At 35.2% G+C, this 21,412-nt stretch overlaps 1 protein-coding gene across 1 annotated transcript; it reads right to left on the bottom strand.

Moving 5' to 3' along the window:
- Positions 1-3,355: 3,355 nt before the first annotated feature.
- On the bottom strand, positions 3,356-19,452 carry LOC128520042 (carcinoembryonic antigen-related cell adhesion molecule 6-like). The gene is made up of 10 exons (XM_053494052.1): positions 19,395-19,452; positions 15,296-15,613; positions 14,649-14,840; positions 14,217-14,483; positions 7,811-7,934; positions 7,435-7,472; positions 7,198-7,220; positions 4,538-4,618; positions 4,349-4,396; positions 3,356-3,762 (listed from the first exon to the last, which is right to left on the bottom strand). The coding sequence occupies exons 1-9, from the start codon at positions 19,450-19,452 to the stop codon at positions 4,376-4,378; spliced, it is 1,122 nt and encodes a 373-aa protein (XP_053350027.1). The 3' UTR covers positions 3,356-3,762; positions 4,349-4,375.
- Positions 19,453-21,412: the final 1,960 nt, after the last annotated feature.

Genomic DNA, 21,412 nt, shown 5'->3' with positions numbered 1-21,412 from the left:
ACCTGAAGTGAGCTAATATTCAAAAGTGGGATGAGTTGAAATATAGGGTAAACTCAGAACTTTCTCAGGACTTCTTTACCAACTCCATGGTTTATTATACACGCCAAAATTTAAAACTACTTTCACCCCTGTTAATTATACAACTTATCAGTTGCTATTACTAGGCTGTGCCCTCACCGGGACGACACTGGGACAACTACGCATCACACCTGCACTGAAAAAAATAAATCTGAGATGTTGTAAATGTAACATAATTAAATCTGTGTAATCAACAATAAATAATCAAGTTTGTACATTTACATAAATATATCTAAGTTAGAACTTAATAATATTTGAGAGATATGGTTATTTTGTTTATGTAGAAAATGTTTCAGATCTTTGAGTTCATCTCATAAAAAATGGGAGCAAAAACAAAAGTGTTGCGTTTATATTTTTGTTCAGTATAGAACAAAGCAAGTAGATTTTACTAGCAAAAAATATTTTTTACAGAAAGAAATGTAAGTAGTAAATACAAAGAATAGTCTTGTTTGAACTACATAATAATCTGATGCAAAAAGTTACCTTAATTTTTTTAAGTAGATCCGGCTGGATTTTTTTATCAGTGTGTGATGATATTTAGTACAATGGCATTTCTTCTCATGTGATATTGCTCATACAAAATTCTGAAGGTCAAGTTTTAGTCCCTTTATCTCCTTTTGATTTCATAAATGCATATATAATATTAATACTTATTTATTATAATAAAAAGATAAACTTACTTCATGTTTTGCATTATTTGTTGTTTTATATAAAAAATAAAGACAAGACAAAAATACTAGCATGTTATAAAATATGGTATATGACCCTCATTTTTTGCAAACAAAAAAAAAATGTCCCAAAATTAGCAATAAATTGTCTCATCCTACAATACTATACAAATGAAAATACAGCTATTGTCAAAATAGCCGGCAACAGAAGAAAGTACACCCTCACAGCTGTGATAACAGTTGTGCTATCTTTAACCATGTCACAGTCATATTTATCATGTTCATGTATTTTTCAGTGGCCAAGTCCGTTTCCTGAACCCTGTTGTGCATCTGTGGGGCATCCTCTAGCGGAAGGTGGCAAAGCACCATGTGTCTAACATCCAGCAGCAGAAGATGCCAGCAACAATACTGTATGTGCAGCACGTGGTGAATTCCATGCTCAGGAGGATTAAGGCCGTGCTACATACCAATGGTGCTGAACACAAAATATTGACACTTTGGAAAAAGTTTTAACATGTTCACTGACATGGGTGTACTCATTTCTATTACCAGTTTATACAATAAAGACTGCATGTTGAATTATTGTTTAAGGACAGTAGATCTGTACTGTTATACAAGCAGTAGACGAGACAGCAAGTGAAAAGACATTAGTGGGGGAACCCTATCAGAGTGACATTTATGTTTTGCCTTTTAAACCTTATGGTCATGTGACAAGTCATTGGGTCTTACCTCTTTGAGGTCATACCGGGATAGAGGAATTAAACTGCACTATGTTGACAAATCACACTCTATATTGAGTCTATTCAATACGCTATCTCCGCCAAAAATTAATGTAACTCTGAATGACAATATTAAAGACTCAAACCAGGGAAGAAAACTCAGGGATCATTCACTAATCTGTGATAAATACAGTATTATTACAGTATTAATGAGTATTTGCTCTCTTCATGTTTTTTTTTTTTTTATTTGCATATTTTTTACACATAAATGATTCAGATCATCAAATACTTTCTGGTTCACCTCCAAGCAGACATCTATACAAATTCCACTCTTTGATCTCTAGGATTTTACCAGGCACCAGGCATTTGGCCAAACATATAAAAAACCTGTCTTTTCATATCGTTCAGATGATGTGTGCATATTTGACTGTCTCTGTCCTGGTGTTAGTAAACTTATTACAGCACAGCAGCCAGACCAAGGGATTTCTTAAATAATCTACAAAACTAACTAACTTTACAACATTATGGATGGATGGATAGATAGACAGACAGACAGGCCTGGTTTTGGTAATAGACAAGTACCTCTGCACAACAGTTTCTAAACAGTTGCTAAATTGCAAACTTCTGAAGCAAGTTTTATATCTTATATCAAGTATAGTATCTTCAAGAAGTAGTCAAGCAGGCATGGATTGACATGTGACACCAGAGTACTGCAAATCCAGTAGGTTTTAAAAAATAAAGGTCTACTGTATGTACCAAATATTGCAACTTCACTGCATAAATTAACAAATAATTTTTATTTTCATTCATTCATATTGTTATTTAAAAAATTTTAAAACATTGAATTTCATTTAAATTTGAGTTTCTGTCATAAATGTTTAGTTCACATTAGGTGTGCTAATGGAAAAACCCTCTGCTGAGTAATTATTTAACCAATGATGACAGAGAAAAACAGAAAGCAGGATACCGAGGATAGAAATACACATATACTCCTACATATTAAGCATGTAAATTGTGGGGAAATATCTATACTATTTATTTATTGTTATTTACATCCATTCAGTTGTCTACAGAGGATATTAGACCATATAGTATTGGTAAATGTTTGAAAGGATAAAATAAATAGAACAAAAATCTAGAGAGATACCTCAATGTAAAACTTTTTCATTATTTATATTATTATTAATAAATATTAAATATATTACATACTGTACCCTCCAGTCTTTACTTAAATAATTTCATTACAGATTTTGCACACATATGGCTTACAAAAGTAGATTATAAATGTTTGCACTTAATAAATATTTTAAACTATTGTTTCTTGTAACCAAGTGCTTTAAGATATTAAAAAAATTATGATGCATAAATAAATATATTAAATATTAATTGATATTTCTCATCATATACTGGGTAAACGCTGTATAGAGTATGCGACAGACTAAAGACCAAAATCTAAAATCAGTAGTATGGAAGTATAACAGTGCCAAAATTCCTTAAAGCAGGTTGAAAAAAAAAAAAAAAACAAGTATTAAAATTCAGGTTGAAAAAATTCAGCTATTAAATTTCAGGTTGACAAAATGCGAGTCTTCAAATTTAATGAAATTTAATAGCTGAATTTTTTCAACCTGAATTTGTGAGGCTGAAAAATAATAAAAGATTGTATTTTCAACAATTGAATATATTTTTGAACAGCAATTTAGTAAGGTGAATATTTTTGCATTGCATTTTAAATGCTTAAATTACATTTTCAGCCACAATAAATTGCAGTGTCGAAAATTTCAAGCAGTATAAATGCTGTAAGATTATTATTTTTTTTTTTCAGATCAAATTTTAAAACAGAAAAATTCCAACTACTTTTTTTTTTTCAGTTAATGTGATTCAGTATGCTGTTTTGCTTTGAGGAATTTTGGAACTGTTATACTTCCATACAATAGTTTCCAAATAGAGTTAAATTATAAAAAATACATTTATAATTTATTAACACCGCAACATTTCATTACAAAAATGTTTTAAATCTGTATCATATGGGTACAGGGAAGTACAAGGGAAGACATTTAATTCTGTTCCATAAGATGCAAATGCTTTAACACATCCTGTTTACACTTTCATTATTAATACAGAAATACAGTATTTAGGAAAAGCAAAATTAATGGAATTGCATTGTACACGTTGTTATTTTTACTATATTTTATATTATTTTATTTTAGCTTAACCTGTGTACTTTATTCAAAGTTAAACCAACAATTCACTTCCACTTCCACATCCAAGAACAGGTTTCCTCTGGAAAACTTTAATGCCTGTAACACATCCATATAGTTATTTCAGCTAAAATGTTCAAACCTAAATCATAATTAAAGCATTACAATTACAAAACTCAAAATAAGTGTAAAAATTGGAAAAGGATTTGTTTTTAAAGACCATCTTCTGAGGACAGTGAAGGAGACAAAGAAGACCACAAAGACCACCGTTTCAGGACATTATAGACTAGCTGAGTTTTGTGGTCTGTTGTGTTTTAAGTAGTTTGGAACTTCTTTATGAAAGCAGCTTGCTAGAAAAAATAAGTTCACTAAATATCCCCCATTCACATTGACTGTGTGTTTTCCTCAAATTAGTCCAAGTGAATGAATGATACACTTTTGAAGAAAAGCATTTTAAATGTCTGATGTTATACCACAGCCATAAGACAAATCTTAGCTGTGCTGATATTCAGAATAAAAAACACACAATATAATCATGCAGTATGACTAATATGCAAATACTGTATGACTAGTTGTGGTGATTGGAGTTGACCCTACATCAGAGATGTTATTTCTTTATTTCTCTAATCAAATATTTTTAGTAAACTTATTCTAGTTATAAATTATTTAACATAAAGTTGCTTACCTAATTATCCTTAAAGAGGTGTGCAAGTCAGTTTTCATATATTGGTTCCTAGATAATCAGTAATAGATAAAGAAATTAAATAGGCAGTATTTGAATGTTAAATGTTAGTATAGCAATAGCTATCTTTATCAACATTGGGGCTGGATTAAATTAACAATGGATTACAAATGAAATAAATACACTGCTTACATCATCAGGTTGAGGGGTGTGACCCATCTGAGTATTAGTTCTACTCATAGTCACCCCAGTCATATTTACGTAGTGTGGATCCTATAAAATAACAGAGTAAACTGGCTAGTAATAAGTACATTCAGGCAACATTCAGCAATTAAAATAATTTACACAATTATTATAACTGATTAGCTGACTATTAGAGTAATCAGGGATATTATATTTTTATATGCTGTAGAGGTAAATAAAAAATTCTAAATTAAATAATAAATTATAAACATGGATTTCTGGGAATAATTAGATAAACTGTCTGGTTCTTCCTATTTTCACATGTGCTCATTCAAGCTTTACTGGTGAGAGAAAGACATGTAGTGATAATGGATGATAACACCACTGGGACGTTTAACTACATATATTTCACTCTCCACATCACAGGTGATCTACAGTACAACGAAAGTATGAAAGTATGTCAATGTTGGCTGCCATTATAAGGAGAGAACAACTGTCTGCGGAAAACCGCATTTAACCCAATCACAGAAGTACTTTCACCAAGAATCTGGTGACATTATGTAATAAAAAAAAACACTTTGACTCCTTAATAATTGCTTACTAGTCATTATGAATTGCATCAGAATTATCAGTGTTCTTTTAGTTACAGCTACAAACCTAACTAGCTCCTAACATACAGCTTAACTTGGTGTGTGTGTGAGAAAATGGATTGTACACCCTAGCACACCTGCTTCCCTTTTAATGCTACTTTGGATGCAACCTCAGGACACAGACATTAACAAAGCTGATGCTCTAAAACGAATAAGTGAAAATATATATATATATATATATATTTGTAGCATTTTTCACCGCTAAGAAGGATGTTGGAGAGACGAATGAGCTTACTTGCTGCCCAATGCAATGGCTGGGAGTACTTTATTTTGTACGCGCAGTCACACAAAAGCATAAGCAGCGCAGTCACACGAAGCCTATACCTCCAATTCAGCCTAAGACAGCTTGAACTGGAGCACATTCCACACTTCACACACACACAAACAGGGCCGAAGCCACTAACCCAAACACCTTTCCCTAACATGGTGAACACACCGACATCCCCGCAAGGCATGTTGTTCGTCAGCCGCCGCCCCGCCCACGCCACAATATATATATAGTGAAAACTCGGATTACGAGTAACGCGGTTTACGAGTGTTCTGGAAGACGAGCAAAGATTTTTAATAAATTTTGACTTAAAAAACGAGCGTTGTCCTGGTTTACGAGCTCCGAGTATCATGTATAACGCATGCGCTTCTTGTTTTGACACCGAGCGTTGCGTCATCACAACTGAGCCACCGGTTTTTCTCTCTCTTGTGCTGCGGGTATTTATCTCCCCTGCTGGGACTTAGTCTTACTGGTATAATCAACATCTGTGCACGCGTGTACTGTTTACTATAACACTGTGACCATGTGTGTGAAACTTTTTTTATTTTGTGCTCAGAAGCGCGTGTGTACAGCGCGTGTACTGTTTCTGTGTGCGCGTGAGTAAGGCAAAAGAAACGAGAGGGAGAGAGACGTTGATTTATGACCCCTGTTTACGGAAGTGTAGTCCAGTGCGGGAGATGCATTGTGGGTAATGCAGTCTGGTGTGTGTGAACGCAAATGTGAAATTTAAGTTAAGATATTGAGCCTGAGTTTTGTTCTTCAGTAGTTTTTTTAATTGGATTTAAGTGCAGGATCCACCCGAAAGTTTGTACTATAACCAGACAATGCAGAAAATAAAAGAACGGGCATCGACGAGTTTGTCCATCTTGTCATTACACGAGCATGGATTAACGAGCTGTCGCGAGCAACATTAAAATAAAGCGGAGAAGCTTTAATAATTTAGACCAGAACAACAGTCTTTCCGTTAATGTGTGTGTGAGTGTGTTTAAACGAGAGAAGAAAGTTTTAATGTGTAAGATGAGGAAAGAGAGACAGGAGGGGCTGAAAGCAAGAGTCTCCACTTACTCTAGCCTCACACACACACAGACACGCGCGCACACACGTACACAGCGCCTGCATGCACAAAGGGAAATGCTTATCTGCCAGGATTTACTTTTAATGTGCAGGTGAATTTGTTTTATTTTTACTTATATATACTTATATATATATTGTGTCGTGGGCGGGGCGGCGGCTGACGACCAGCATGCCTTGCGGGAATGTCGGTGTGTTCACCATGATGGGGAAAGGTGTTTGGGTTAGTGGCTTCGGCCCTGTTGTGTGTGAGGGGGGTGTGACGTGTGAAATGTGCTCCAGTTCAGGCTAACGCTGAATTGGATGTAGGCTCCTGAGTGAAGGTGCTGCTCATGCCATACCTGCTGTGTGCTAACCGGTCATGGTTAGTTAGTTAGTTCTGCCATCGCGGAAGGATGTGGGTGGAGCAAAATAACTGGTTAAATAAAAAAACAAGTTACGCAAACTACAGCCAGTATGCCTACAAATACCACACAGCCATGTTATAGTCAGCAATACAGCATGACCTTGACTGTGATATTGCTTAAATATATTAATGCTGTTTTTTTTATTCTTCAGGGAACCTCTAAGGGACGTTTTAGTCACATTCTCTCGTTTTGATTTTCCTCAATTCATATAATTTTTTTGGTTTATAAAAACAATTATTATGGTCATTCATTATAATATACAATAGGACTTACTTGTTGCTGTGAATTATGTGTTGCTTTATAAGAAAGAATAATAAAGACAAATAAACCACAAGCTTGCAATACAATATTGTGTATGTGATAAAATATCTGAGAAGTGTGATTAAATTGTCTCATCCTACTTAATTCTTATTATTCTCAAATATCAACAACTACGTCAGTATATTTTATGTATATAATAGGCAAACATCAGCTACATGATTTTTATTGTGATGATCACAAGTACAGTACCTCCATTCTGCTTATTCCCTCTAGACTTTGTTTTTGGCCTGAATGACAGTAAAATGTAGGTCAGATAACACAGACTTTAGTTTATTTTCTTCACAACATAGGTGTTCATGTGACATAAGTCCTAAATAGATTGGAATATAACATTTTAAGAATGCATGGATTTCATTTTAAATTTGATCAATTTCCATAAACATCAGCAATGTGATTGTTAGTTTTCTTGTGTACAAATAATTTTCTAATTCTGAACAACAATACAAATATTTTGATTCAGACATATTGATTCTACTATTGTAGAAAATATAGGTTTAAAACTTGTGTTAAAAATTATGCTTTTTTATGGTATTTTATAGTACATGAGAAATTAATGTTTACTTACATTTCTTTTGCTTTCATAAAGTAGAAAATTAAACCAGCAGTTCCAGCGAGACCTAATAAAGCTCCAATCACAATCCCAGCTATAGCTCCTGCAGACAGGGAATCTCCATTTCCACCTACAGGCCCTTTAGGCCCCATTAGAAAATAAACACACAAAAATAAACAGATCATCCTTTCACAGCTAAAAAACAGGCTTGAGATTTTGAGATTCCCTTCAATTTTATTTTTATAGTGCTTTTTTCAATGGTCATTGTCTCAAAGCAGCTTTACAGGATTAAAAGAATGAAATGAGAATGGAATGCGTGAGAAAATATGTATAAATCGAAATTATCAGATTGTCCCTGATGAGCAATAAAAAACTCCCTAAAATGGCAACAGGAAAAAACTTTAAGAGAAACCAGACTCAACAGGTAACCCATCCTCATTTGGGTGATATTGAACAACAGAAGTTGTTCTGCAGCCCTACTAAACGTTAGGCAGCTGGAAGTACAGTAGAACAGGAGAGGTGTTTAAGTTACTATGGAGTCCAGTTTGGTATTGGAGGCTCAGCAACAAAACAGTAGGAAATCCCAGTCCTGAACTATTGAGCGACTGCAGTCATAGGTCTAAATCTAAATCTAAATTTACTTTAGCATGCCAACAACAAAAAAGTGGCTAGTGAAAATGCTGAGTAATAACTTTGAAAAACTACAAAACTACTGAGCATAGTGTCTGATGAGCAAATATATAGATATAAAGTATAGTAAAAGTACCTTAGCAAAAATAAAAAATAAATCTATTCTTGTTTTATTAAAGTCTTAAATCCTTGTGTTTTTGTGTTCATGTTGTAATTTGGTCATGTTTACCCACGGGGTAAACATTTGAGGTATTTTGATTTAAATTCACAACATTTAATTAAAATTCAACATTTCAATGGCTAGTAATCGGTACATGAGTGTCAATTCATTGTTCTGTTATACTCTCTTGTCATTCATATTACTGTTGTATTAGAGTCAATTACTAAACCATTCAGTAGTTATCAAGTTGTTGTCCTAACCATTTTTCAGGCTTTTCAACTGGTTATAATTGACTGTATTCATTTTCTGTCTGAATACAGTCAATACAAAAACATTCACACTATTTTCCTTTTTGGGAGGGTCTTAAGCTATAAAACATATCACCGAAACCACTATACGCATTTGCAGCTCCTACAGGTATTACAGTAGCAACAGACATGGAGGCAAAGGCGTTTTATTCCACAAAGAATGTTGCCTTGTGTGCAGGCAAAAAAAGGATAAGAAAGCCTTTAAATATACTACAGTCAAATCTTAAATTGCAAGTAATATGGTTTGCGAGTGTTCTGCAAGACGAGTAAAGATTTTCAATAAATTTTGACTTTACAAAATTGACTTTAAAATTTGAATTAACAAGTCTTATTTTACGAGTACAGAGTATAATGTATCACGCAAGTGCTCCATGTTTTGACACTAAGCTTCACGTGATCACAGCTGAGCCAATGGTTTTCTCTCTCTCGCACTGCGGAATTTTGGGTAATCGTTTCCCCTGCTGGGTCTTAGTGGTATAATCAACATCCTTGCACGCAAAACATAAAATATATTTTTTGTCTGTATGCGTGTGTACAGCACGCGTGTAAAGCAAAAGCAAGTCTCATTAGGGTGGTCTCTCTTTGTATAAGTACTATTCATCAGGATTCACAGCGAGTTTTGGTGCTTTGATTAGGTTTCCATCTTTCCGCACCTCGGTTCTCGCATAGTTAAACTACATAGAATAACAAAGGGGGGCGGGGTATCGGAGGCAGGGCTTGTGGGACGACTTTCACACACACAAAAACACACACACACACACACACACACACACTACCGGATTGGGAATCACTGCTGCCTGGCTCACGGATTGCATAAACTGTCTGAATAACGGATTAAAAAAAATAATAATAACTAAATAACTGAGTACTTTAATGGCGGACCCAACGCATTAGATTACTCGTTACATTAAAAAAGTAATCCAAGTACTCTAACACCAAACACCGGTGATAAAGGTATTTAGTACTTTTTATGTTGCCTTTTAAAGGCTGCATTGATCACCTGCCAACGCCCCGCTGTGGCCAGCATTTCAAAGGAGCAGTTATCGGCTTTGACATGTAGGCTTTAGATTTTGGAGGCCAGGGATGGTTGGTTGGAGGCACATTTAAGGAGAAGATACCGTCTCATCTGCCGACTGTCAACAGTTGCTGCAAAACATCCACGAGTCTGCTGAAGACTACATCGGACGCTTGGACAATGTAAATTTTGTCTTTCCACCATCGGAAACATTCAGTGTGTCATCTGCCAACAACTCACAAGATCATTCAGCAGTTTCATCATTCAGTTTGAGTTTCAGCAAATTGCCTGAAACTCCAAGAAATGCTTTACGTTCTCACCATCCTGTTTGCTGATACATGGGGTAATTCTACCTAATGTGATTTTAAATCATGTGACCATCGAGCTCGAGGAACAACTGTATCTGTATTTAGCAAGATCAGATAGCAGATCAATTCGCTGTTCGTTTGTTTAAAAGATTAATTCTACACAACGTTTACCAGTGCTGGGCAGGTTCGGTGAACTATGATGGATTCAGGGGAAAAAACACATTGCCTTTCAATCTCCATCAAGCAACTTCCGATTCTGTTGCTAGAAAATCCACTCTACAGCCTATGACAAGGAGCTTTTCTCTTTTAAAAAAAATAAAAATAAAAAATGCTATTACACTGTTGCAAAGACTAGACTGTTGCAAATTTTCATTATTTAGTATTAAGTAATACCCAGCAAACAACAGGGGCTAATGTAAAATACTAAACTTAATGAAGCATATCCTTCATCCAGGTCTGTAAAGCTGGTCATTAAAAAGTCCACGCTTCTGAAATTTTTTTTTTTTTTATTTGGAAAACTGTGAAAACCAAACACAAACAGAAAGAATGAAAACCGGTTTACACACAACATTACGAAAGACATCAAAAACAAATAAAGGAATATACAAAACATTAACACTTTTGCTGTGTTTGCATGGTAGCAGCAGAATAGTCAAATAAATCAATCAAAATAAATTAATATGTTTTGAATTATGTTTCAAGACATCCTTAATTTACTTTTAGTACCTAATGTTTTGTCCCAATTATATGTTATAGTGTTACCGCAAAATAAACACTGATTATCAATTATCCCCCTGTAAACTAAGGTAAATTAAGGATGTCCTGTAACATAATGCAATGACTAGTTTTAAGGAAATCCTCAAATCTCTAGTACTGTTACTAGATGTGAGAAAGTCACAAGAGCTTTGAGTTTAATCTTACTGTTAGGGTAAAGTGACTGAGTTTTTATCAGCAGAGACTCTGTTTCACTGAATTGTCCATGACTTAAAATAAATATATAAGACCTACTGATGACTCGTACTAATCTGTCAGCTGTTCACACCTATACTGTACACTTAGATTCCTCACACAAACACACATCTTTTGATAGAAACAAAAACATAAAGCATGGTTTCTAAAACATTAATTGCAATGCAATTCTTATGCATACAAAAAAAATAAACTACACAGCAGAAATATTTTATATTATATTTTGACTTGAATAATGCAGCTCACATCGGAGTGCGCCGTCATGTTGGAAATGACAGCGTTTAGTGAGTAGCATATATATTTGTGTTTCTTGCATTTCTGAGGGAGTAAATCTGGTCATATCTGTGCATAGCCTTTTGATCAAAACGCTACCTTTTGTAAAGTGAAAGTGAGCGCCGCGGATTTCAGTCATAAATTCACAACCACGTTCCAGCCATTATTTTAGACGTAGTCAAATAATAGATAAAATAATTATTCAATGCTAGACACAAACAGCAAAAAAGCATGATGAATGCTATTATAAAACGCAGAAGTGCTTCGTGTGACAAATTGTTTTCTTCGGGAAAGATTATGTGCACATAAAAATATTTACTTGAAAATATAGATTTTTTTTGTTTATTTGTTTTGACTATTGAATGTTGTTGTTCACATATTCATGAATTATGACATTTGCCTAGGTAACAGTATTAGATATCCTACTATCAGGAAATTAAATTAATTTTAAGACAATTAAAACAGAGACATTGCCATGTCTTTCATTGTTTTGTCCCTGCTAAGACATATAATCTATAACAAACGTTTTATTCTAAAATTTAAAGCACAATTAAGGACCTCTCATTTCATTATTATGAACATAATTTAAAGCCCATATACTGTGGAGGAAAATCTGTAGGGGATAAAATACTTATTTCCTCGAGCATATCTGGCTTTTGGATAAAGTCCTTCCATGCGCCATCTGGTGGATATTCTGCACAACACATTTATTTAAATTCTAAAATTTGGTATATTATATCGTAGTGTTATATTGGGTGTTGTTTACTTGGCACTGTTGTATTCATACTTAAGTCTACTGTATTTTATTGTTTAATTCATTCAGAAACCACACGCATGTATCCCTGCAAAGTCTTCAGTAAATAAAATCTCATTCAACATCATTGAGTGCTTCTCTTCAATTAAAAAAAAACATCTTACTAAGTTCTAACCGACTGCCTACTGTATTCCACACTCAAAGTTAATATCCAACGAACCCTACTGTACATTTCACACACAGACAAGCACGCTCGAGAGAGAGAGAGAGGCAAAGACCCAGTCTCTGTCTCCCTTAAATGTCGGATTGAGAAGCAACACACCTCAGTTCAGTGTGCGCTCTTAGTTAAGTGCAAAGCACACATTAAGAAACACACTTTCTCCTATAAATCCTTGGTAAGGCCATAGGCCCCGAGAGGATATAATTTTTTTTTTTAGTTTCCAGAGCCTCTTCCGTTCTCGCGTAGATGGCGGAGCTCTTTTTATTTTATGTTTTCTTTTTTTTTTGTTTTCTTTAAGTTCCTTAATTAATAATACCATGCTATCTCAAAATGGGAAGGTCTTTCCATGCATGTTCACAACTATTTTATTGAGCCCATCTAAATCCCTGCATCAGGGCTCTTATCATTTTAGCATCTCATGGTGCAGCTCTCCATACCACAGCAACACAGTAACATCCTGTTCTTTATTTCTTTGTCTTTTCACTGTTTTTTTTTTTTAAGGTGAGCTCATCTTCCATCTTTATCTCCCTCGTCCCCTGATGCCTTCCTCTGGGAACTCTAAACTTGCGTCAGGATCTGCTGTTTTTTTCTGGCCGATTTGGTCAGTGCAACTTCAGTGGCTTTTTTGGGTCGCAGGCAGTGTTTGGGTCTCAGTCTTAATAGCGTCATCAGACTCAGCTGCGTCCTGCCCCAGCCCCTCAGAAATGCCAGGGTCATCTTGCCTCTTTGGACAGGCCCATACTTCTCCAAACATAAAAATTGCATTCATTCCTCTAAACCGTCTTTGAGAATCATAAAAACCATTCTTCTAAAAGCAATCAGGTGTTTCATCAGTGGAGACTTATAGTCTTCCATATAAAAAAAAATTCTTGTAAAATTGCTTCGTCTTAAATGAACGGAGGACGTTTAAACAGCACAACCTTTTTGAATGGGGAACTGTGGGGAGAAACTATAATGAGCTATTATGAGATTAAGTTCTGACCTTCTTAACATCAGGTCATATGCAAATAAACAGAAAGTTCTGGTTCTGGTTCCACAGAATACCAAGTAGTGTACATGCTTTTTCCCTCTGTATAATTTAATATAATTGACCAGTTATCATAAGGACCCTATCTAATGACACTTGCTTCTCCTCCTTTTAAGGATTAAGTGGAAATGTGACATTGCATTGTGGTTAAACAGATTAATTACTCGTACTGCTACAGCCTTTTTAAACTTTTTCTTTGCAGGGGGGCACTGTTGCAGTGCAGTTACTAAAGAACGATCACTAAATTAGGAAACAAAATTGAAAAAATGCTTTCCTTACACACACGTGATCACAATGTTAAAGTAAACAGTATACACGCACAAGGATATTGACCACACACGCATTGATATTGACCATGGGAGATGATTACCAACGCACATGCAAGAAAGGGTGAGAGAGACAGAGAGTGAGAGAAAGAGTAGAACCATTGACTGTGATCATCAATGTATTTATCAAAGTACAAAGTAAAATAATACTGGATCAGTTTTAAAGTCAGAATGCCTGTTTAACTATAAAATGTTCCAGCAGCTTCATGCATCTTTGAATATCCCACAGATTTTTTTTTCCAGATTGTGTCTTTAAACCATTTAGTGCTAGCGTTTTCCACATTTTACCTATAGAATTAAAAGTGTGATGAAGCAGACTTTTATTTTATTACAATAAATATGATGAAATGAGCCTACAATGAGTTTTAGTTTAATTTAATGGATCAAGCTTTTTTGCTGCACATGAGTTCAATAACTAGATTATAACCCACCTAGTACAGTGATGCTGATGGGTTCAGATGTGGAGTATCTAAGGCTCTGTTTGTTATAGGCCATGCAGGTGTAATTACCACTATGACTGCTCTGAATGTTGCTCAGTTTGAGCTCTTGGCCAATTTCACCAAGCTCTGCTCCATTCACAGCCCACTGAAACTCAGCAGCAGGACTGGAATCAGCTGAACAGGTCAATTTAAGGTTTGACCCAGAGCTGTAGGAAGGTCCCACTGGAGCTGTTATAACTCTGACATTTTCTGGACCATCTGTAATAGAATAGTCCATATTTAGTCAGCTTCAGAGCCATATTGATCTTGTGGAAACAAGTCACATGATGGTAGATAACTCACAGTAAATGGTGAGGTTTAATGGAGGACTCGTTGCACTGCTGAAACTGTTGGATGCTTCACATTGTTATGGACCTGTGTCACCCCTGATCACACTGGTAATGGTCAGATTGCTGTTTGTTAGCTGAACTCGCTCCCCTGCTGTTACCTCAGAGCTGCCATTCAGCCAAATAAACGAAGGAGAGGAGCCAGACGCAGAGCAGACGAGACTTACAGTGCTGTTGAACTCGACAAGCTCTGTGTTACTTGGTATTATGGCAATGTTGGATACTGGCACTGAGGTTTAAAAGTAAGACGGTGCTCAGGTGAACACTAGTATAAATAAGATTTGAATGCTAATTTATCATATAATATGTATGATTACATGATAAATTATCCTATATTATTCATAGGATGATAATCATAGAAATGAATGAAACCAAAACTGTTGATAAATTTTCTGAGTTCAAAATATGAAACAAATAAAACAATTAAAGTAAAAATTGTTTTTACTGGTTTTAAATCAACAGGGACACACTGTGTACTTTTATACTCATCAAAAGCAAGAATAGCTAACATTAAAAGACATTCAACAGCGTTATACTATTAAAAGATGCATAATTAATTTCTGTTCATAAAGAATTGATTACAGTAAATATTAGCTAAAAATACCTGTGTGTTGTGTTTACAAAATGACTGTACAAGATAGAGGGGAAATCCCCTTATTACATTCATGTTTCGTTCATACTCACCCAACACCTGCAGTGATGTTTGAGCAGTGATATTCCCTTTATCAGTCTGTACAGTCAGAGTGTATTGTCCAGTATCTCTCTCAGTCAGGATTCTGAGCTCCAGGGCTAAAGTGAAGGTGTTCAAAATGACTCTGCCTTGGTATGTATCTGGTACTGTAGTTCCACTAGGCTGTGCAGAAATAATCAGGGCCCCATTAAACCTCCAACTGCTGATAGTAGGTGGGGGATCAGGAATTTTGAGTGGTGTAAACAGCACATCTCCTCCAACTGTTCCATTTATTCTCTCAGGTAATATCAGCTCTCGGCCAAAACATACTCCTGTGTGAAGAAATAAATATGCCAAGCACAAAAACAAAACAAAAACTCTGTAAGAAATACACAGAACATATGTACACAGGTAAATTTATCATTCTTTAACAACAACAACAACAACAATAATAATGAATCATGTAATATAAAATTGGGGAAAAGGTGGTGAACCGTTGAATTTTATGCATTATTATGCTGAAGGAAGTCACACTGCTGTGTTAAATACTGTGTTCTTATTAACAAAATATTCGGAGAAATATATAATAGTCGCGCTGAACTTAGTTTGATATTCGTACATGATACAGATATTCGGAAGCGGCGTTTAAGGACATTGTGGGGATCAACAAGTAGATTATGTAAACGGTAGTTCACAGGGTCAAGACCAAGAAGGTCCTGAAATAAGTGCAGTAAATATGTACTGTACTTCAAATTAATTCCTACCAACTATTACTATGCATGATATAATAATAATAATAATAATAATAATAATAATAATAATATGATAATAATACGAGTAAGAAATCCCACACTTTTTTCGCACAGGTATTTGTAAACGGTCCCTTAAATAACTCTTCCTAATGTCTAATGTCCGCTAATATCGTGACCGCTGTGAGAGAGCTCACCTGTGCATGTCAGGAGAATCAGAAAGCAGCTCACAGCGTGTAAATCCATCAGGAGAGATCCGGAGCTCCACCACTGCTTCTCAATAAACGTCTCTCCAGAGACACCAGCACGGATTCAGCACCTGATCTACCCCGAAATGAACCGTGCCGACTAAACTCAAGTTTGAGGAAGTGAACTGAGTAAGCAGAAGAGACAGCAGGTCTGTAAACACTGTTATTAAAACACATGCAGGAGGAGACAGTCTACAGGAAAAGAGTAATTGTCCACCGCTTTGTCCCAGATCGTCACATTCAGGTTCCGCCCTAGTCAGGTGATTAGTTCAATCTCCACTGACTATTAAACAAAATTTGATGAAAAGCATTAATGTATAATTGCATTTAATACAAGACATAAAAGACAACAACAGCAATAATAATATTAATAAAAGTAATAATAATAATAATAATAATAATAATAATAATAATAGAGGTATTACTGTATTAATATATTATATGAGGAAGGCATATAACTTTATATAACTGTTATTAAAATGAAAAGGGTTATAATATGTAATCTTGGGTGAAGTGATGTATAAGTTACAAAGAACTAAAAAGACATACACAGACATACACGAAGTACATTAAAAAGTTATGTGACTGCTATGCTAAATGCTAGAGCTAATGTGGTGTGTGGTGTAAAAATATTTAAATTATTTTTGGTGATTACCGAGGATTAAAAGCTGATTTTTTTTATTTTGTGTAGGTGAAAATTCTAGGGGGCAGATCAGTATCATAATAGGGGAAGTGTTTTTAATTAATTAATTAATTAATTGCAAATGTTTTCTTAGAAATGAGTGAAACAATGTGTGTTAGGCTCGTCTGGAAGAGAATACAGAATGGTTGTTTAAGTTTCATGAAAATGAGCCAGTGTTGAAATCTGGTCATAAACATGTTAAAAGTAAACATAAATAAATAATAATGATTAGAAATTCAAACAGATGATAAATATGCACTATGCCACAATGCAAATGTAAATGCACTGTCTATGGGTGTTCACTTTGCAAGTGTTTTACACTTTAAAACAATTCTGAAAAATCCTGCATTAGAGGTAAAACCAAAAACAGTTTTCACATTATGTTTCAATCAAATTGATCTAAGCTTTTTCAAAAATATTTTGAAATATTATTATTATCATTATTATCATCATCATCATCATCATCATCATTATTATTAATTTGATTGTTTTTACAGAAGGTGGTGCTAGACAATATTATGTATTAACTGCATCATGACCACTGGCATATCCACCTGTAAATAAAGTAAATGTGAAAAAGAATTACTTTCACTTACAATATAACTCTATTCTACAGTGAATAAAGAACACAACACCACAGTGCCACCATCAGTCTGATCAAGCTCATGCTGCGTCTCTACATGAAAAACAGAAATGAATACTACACACTGAACAAGTGTTATGTCTCTATCTACTAATATGGACATCAGTGTTGTGAGCTATGCAGGTATTTATAAGATTTTGTTTTGTCTAAATGTGTGTCTAATGTGTGTCCAAAATGGAGTTAGTTATGTTCTTACACTTGCTTAGAAGAACACCAGAATCATGATTCCACCTATGAGCTAAAGAACTGTTCATATTAAAAATAAATACCAGACACAGTGGTACAGTCTATTTTATTCTAAGAAAATATATGTCTTGGCTCTAGTGAAGAAATGCTCTTATAGAAACAACCATTGTGATTCTTATACTCGATAACTAAGAGCAGGTCTAGCTACAATATTTGTCTATATGTATATCTAACATATATGATTATATCATAAGGATTAGGTTTATGCTGCCGTATATAGATTTACTAGAAAAGTGCATAGTTCTGCAGCAGAACAGATAATTGAAATGCAGTAGGGTTTTATAACAAATGTATTTATGTAAACAGATGTTTTAAAAAGAATAAATTAATTCTGTAAATGTGTTTTATTTTATGTGAGATGCAAAATAAAAAATACATTACACAGGTACGCATATGGAAAGGAGATTCAGTTGAATTATAAGGATGCATTCCCATGCAAATTCTCTTGCATTACCAAATAATACAGTATGTACCCAATACACACATTACACATAAGGATTTGATAAATTGACATTTTGTAATGTTTTAATTAACATTAAATACAGTATGTCCCATTCATTGGTAAAGCAGTTAAGGTTGAATCTAAAACATTCAGTGTCAGTATCCTGTCTGCCAGTTCTTCAAGGCTATTGACAATTTATTAGTCACATAAATGCAATACCTTGCTGCCTTGTTTAATACTCCCCTTTTACAATAATGGCTTAAAAAAAAAAAAAAAAAAGGAATTGTTACACATAACCTACAAATACTCAGTTGTTAAGGGAGCCATAAAGTTTTTGTAGCGGCTTAGGGCAAACCATGCACTCTCGTGTCAAATTCTGTAAAAATCAGTATAAAGATGATGCAAAACTTATCTTAGAAGTCCTTGAGAATGTAGCCCCTGGGGTCGTCTCTCCCAAACTCAAAAGAATTCTACTTGTTCTCAAAGCACTTGTTGCAATGGAAGGAAGTCCTTTTATTGACTTTATATGCAAGCAGTTATGTCAAGCAAAATAAAGCAATGGTAAGATATACATGGATAACTAAACAAGAATGGGTCTAAAGAAAATAAAATGAGTACAAGGACCAGTGTACCCAAAATGCTCTAATCTAAGAACAAAATCTAAGTACATCAGAGCTCCTTATATACCCTGGCTCTGTGACTGACGTTTTTACAACTTTTTCTTTACAGCTTTCCCTAAGGTTTGCTTTTACCATTAAAGGTCATAAACACTTTGCAGAGATGTGGTCATCTGTTGTAAAACTTCACATACATATAAGACAGACTTTGGGTTCCTGTTACCTCTAAGATTATAACCATAAAAGAAAAATAAAATAGAAATAGCAGTCATCTACAGTACAGACTGACAGCTGCTACTGATATCCATGACCCGAACATCACACAAATTCTTCAGAGTTGCAGGTACCAGACAACACACGGAATATTTAAGGTGCTAACATCATTGTCTTTCTCTGTCTGAGTTGCTGTATGCACCTGCTCAAAGACCTTCTTTCTCTCTCCAGAGGTCATTGCAGTTCCAATGTAAGGCGACAGCTTTCTAGTACCTTTTGCAAGAACTTTATGGAGCTTCTTGAGACTTTTCTTCTCCCTCGAGGCTGCCATCCTTCTAGCATGCATTTCAGCAACCTGTTTAGCACAGAGCATTACTTACATTACAACTATAGTCAACTAATTGATTCAACCACCCAAAATGATCATGTTGATTAAACAGTGCCACACCTATAAAAGATGCAGAACACATGAATGACAGTAGAGCAGAACAGTGGTGGGAACGAAATAGCTCAACACATGATAGAGCACATGTGACGCCATACATAATGCTGTAGATGGGTAATTGTGAGTAAACTCATATTTCTGACCTCATCTAGGGTCGTTTTCAGCCTTCAGGTACATCTAGTCAGGGATTTGTAGATATGGTAGTAATTTCTATTTGGTTTCATGTGATTTCACTTACTTTTAAGTACCCATTGGAACATAATAGTCATTTTCTGTAGTCAATTTGAGAAGTGCTTGCCTAGGAATCCAAGCTATACATAGGATGGGGAATCGTACGTGCAAAAGCTAACCATATAAGGCCTCCTGGAATGTGCTTGCCCAGGAAAGTGAGGTATACATAGAACGGGGGAATTTAAAGGAACCCAGCTGTTGTGGAACATCACTGTATACTGAATACTCCATTGTATCAGAGGGTATTTAAACGAAAAGCGTTCGGAGTTCAGTGTGACACTGCAGTCTCCCCCGGCCGTTATTGCATGATAAATAAAGGTCGTTATCTTCTGAAAACCAAAGCCTGAGTCTTCAATTAATTTCCACAACATAGACAGAAGAACCAGTCAGCCAGGCAGCTTAACTGCACCAGTAGTAGAGTTCATTTGCACTGCATGCACTATGGAACAATATTGATCAAGGCTGATGCAGGCCAGAAGATACCACAGTGGAAGTTGATCTAGAAAAAATATTTAGCCTCATTTGTTTCTGTATTTACAGATGTTAATTAAAAAAAATGCAGCATGAAAAAATGCAAATCTAGTAATTATGTTTTTTATATGAACATCTGCATGGTTTTTCTCTGGAGTTTTCCTGTCTGCTCGTTTCCAAGCTGAATACTTACAAAAAAGATGCCACCAGAAACAAACTCAAAATGTTTAAAGATTGTAATAGTAAGCATTTTACAATAAATGTTTATGCTAAAATCTATACTGGTCAATGAGAGTCTCAGCAGGAATTATTGGTTGTCAAAACTGTGTGGCATTCTTAATTTGACAGCAATATAGACATTGGAACACCAATGGCATGAGGTTATTTTAAACCCTTATCAGATATACAGTGCCTTACAAAAGTATTCATACCCGCTGAACTTTTTTATCATGTTACATCCACCCAGAAATGTATTTTATTTGAATTTTATGTGATAGACCGACACACAAGTGGTTACGAGGGGGTGTTCCAATATTGCGAATATGTTGTTAAGTGTGGGAGCCCCAAAGTACAGTACAGTAGAAGTTAGAGTGGAACGTTGGGACGTAGGGTGATTATGTGTACTTTGGCAGTTAATTCGCAGCACCAAAGTAATGGCGCTTCTACGCTGCTTTGTAACTCTTACAACTAAAGAAGAGAAGTTGTCTTTTACCACAGCCTGAAGTCACGCTTCTAGCAGTACGCACCGCCTCACTTCTTATTTTCTTCCCCAACTAAGGAACTCCCCAATATGTGTTTCTAAACCTAAATGTATATTCATTTATTTTATTTAAATTTTTTTCATTTATTTATTTGTTTATTTATGTTTTCTTTGTGTGTGTGTGTGTGTGTGTGTGTGCTCTGGGCTTACTTGTCTGGAACCACCAACTAATTTTTTTTTTCCATTTGACACTTTTTGACACCTTACCCAGGCAACTTTGAACTCTTTTTTTCTCTCTCTCCTTCTCTCTATCTGAGAGCAGGAGTCTTCCTTGATGTTTGCACATGGTGTGCTAGTTTCTAGGGGCTTAAGTAACCTACTGGCCAGGTGTAGCATGTTTCCTTTGATTGCCAAAATGGCGGGGCTGCATACTGTAGCAACCAC

The sequence above is a fragment of the Clarias gariepinus genome, chromosome 4 (assembly GCF_024256425.1).
Source record: "Clarias gariepinus isolate MV-2021 ecotype Netherlands chromosome 4, CGAR_prim_01v2, whole genome shotgun sequence".
Classification (NCBI taxonomy): domain Eukaryota; kingdom Metazoa; phylum Chordata; class Actinopteri; order Siluriformes; family Clariidae; genus Clarias; species Clarias gariepinus.
This window is presented reverse-complemented; position numbering and strand designations above follow the sequence as displayed.

What these genes read in the sequence shown, in the direction of transcription:
- LOC128520042 (XM_053494052.1), bottom strand. Translation starts at nt 19,452, where the DNA reads ATGGCAGCCTCGAGGGAGAAGAAAAGTCTCAAGAAGCTCCATAAAGTT. An exon ending in CCATAAAGTTCTTGCAAAAG is followed by an intron (nt 15,614 to 19,394) that starts GTACTAGAAAGC and finishes TTCTTCACACAG; the next exon opens with GAGTATGTTTTGGCCGAGAG. An exon ending in CATCAGCATCACTGTACTAG is followed by an intron (nt 7,935 to 14,216) that starts GTGGGTTATAAT and finishes TGGGGCCTAAAG; the next exon opens with GGCCTGTAGGTGGAAATGGA.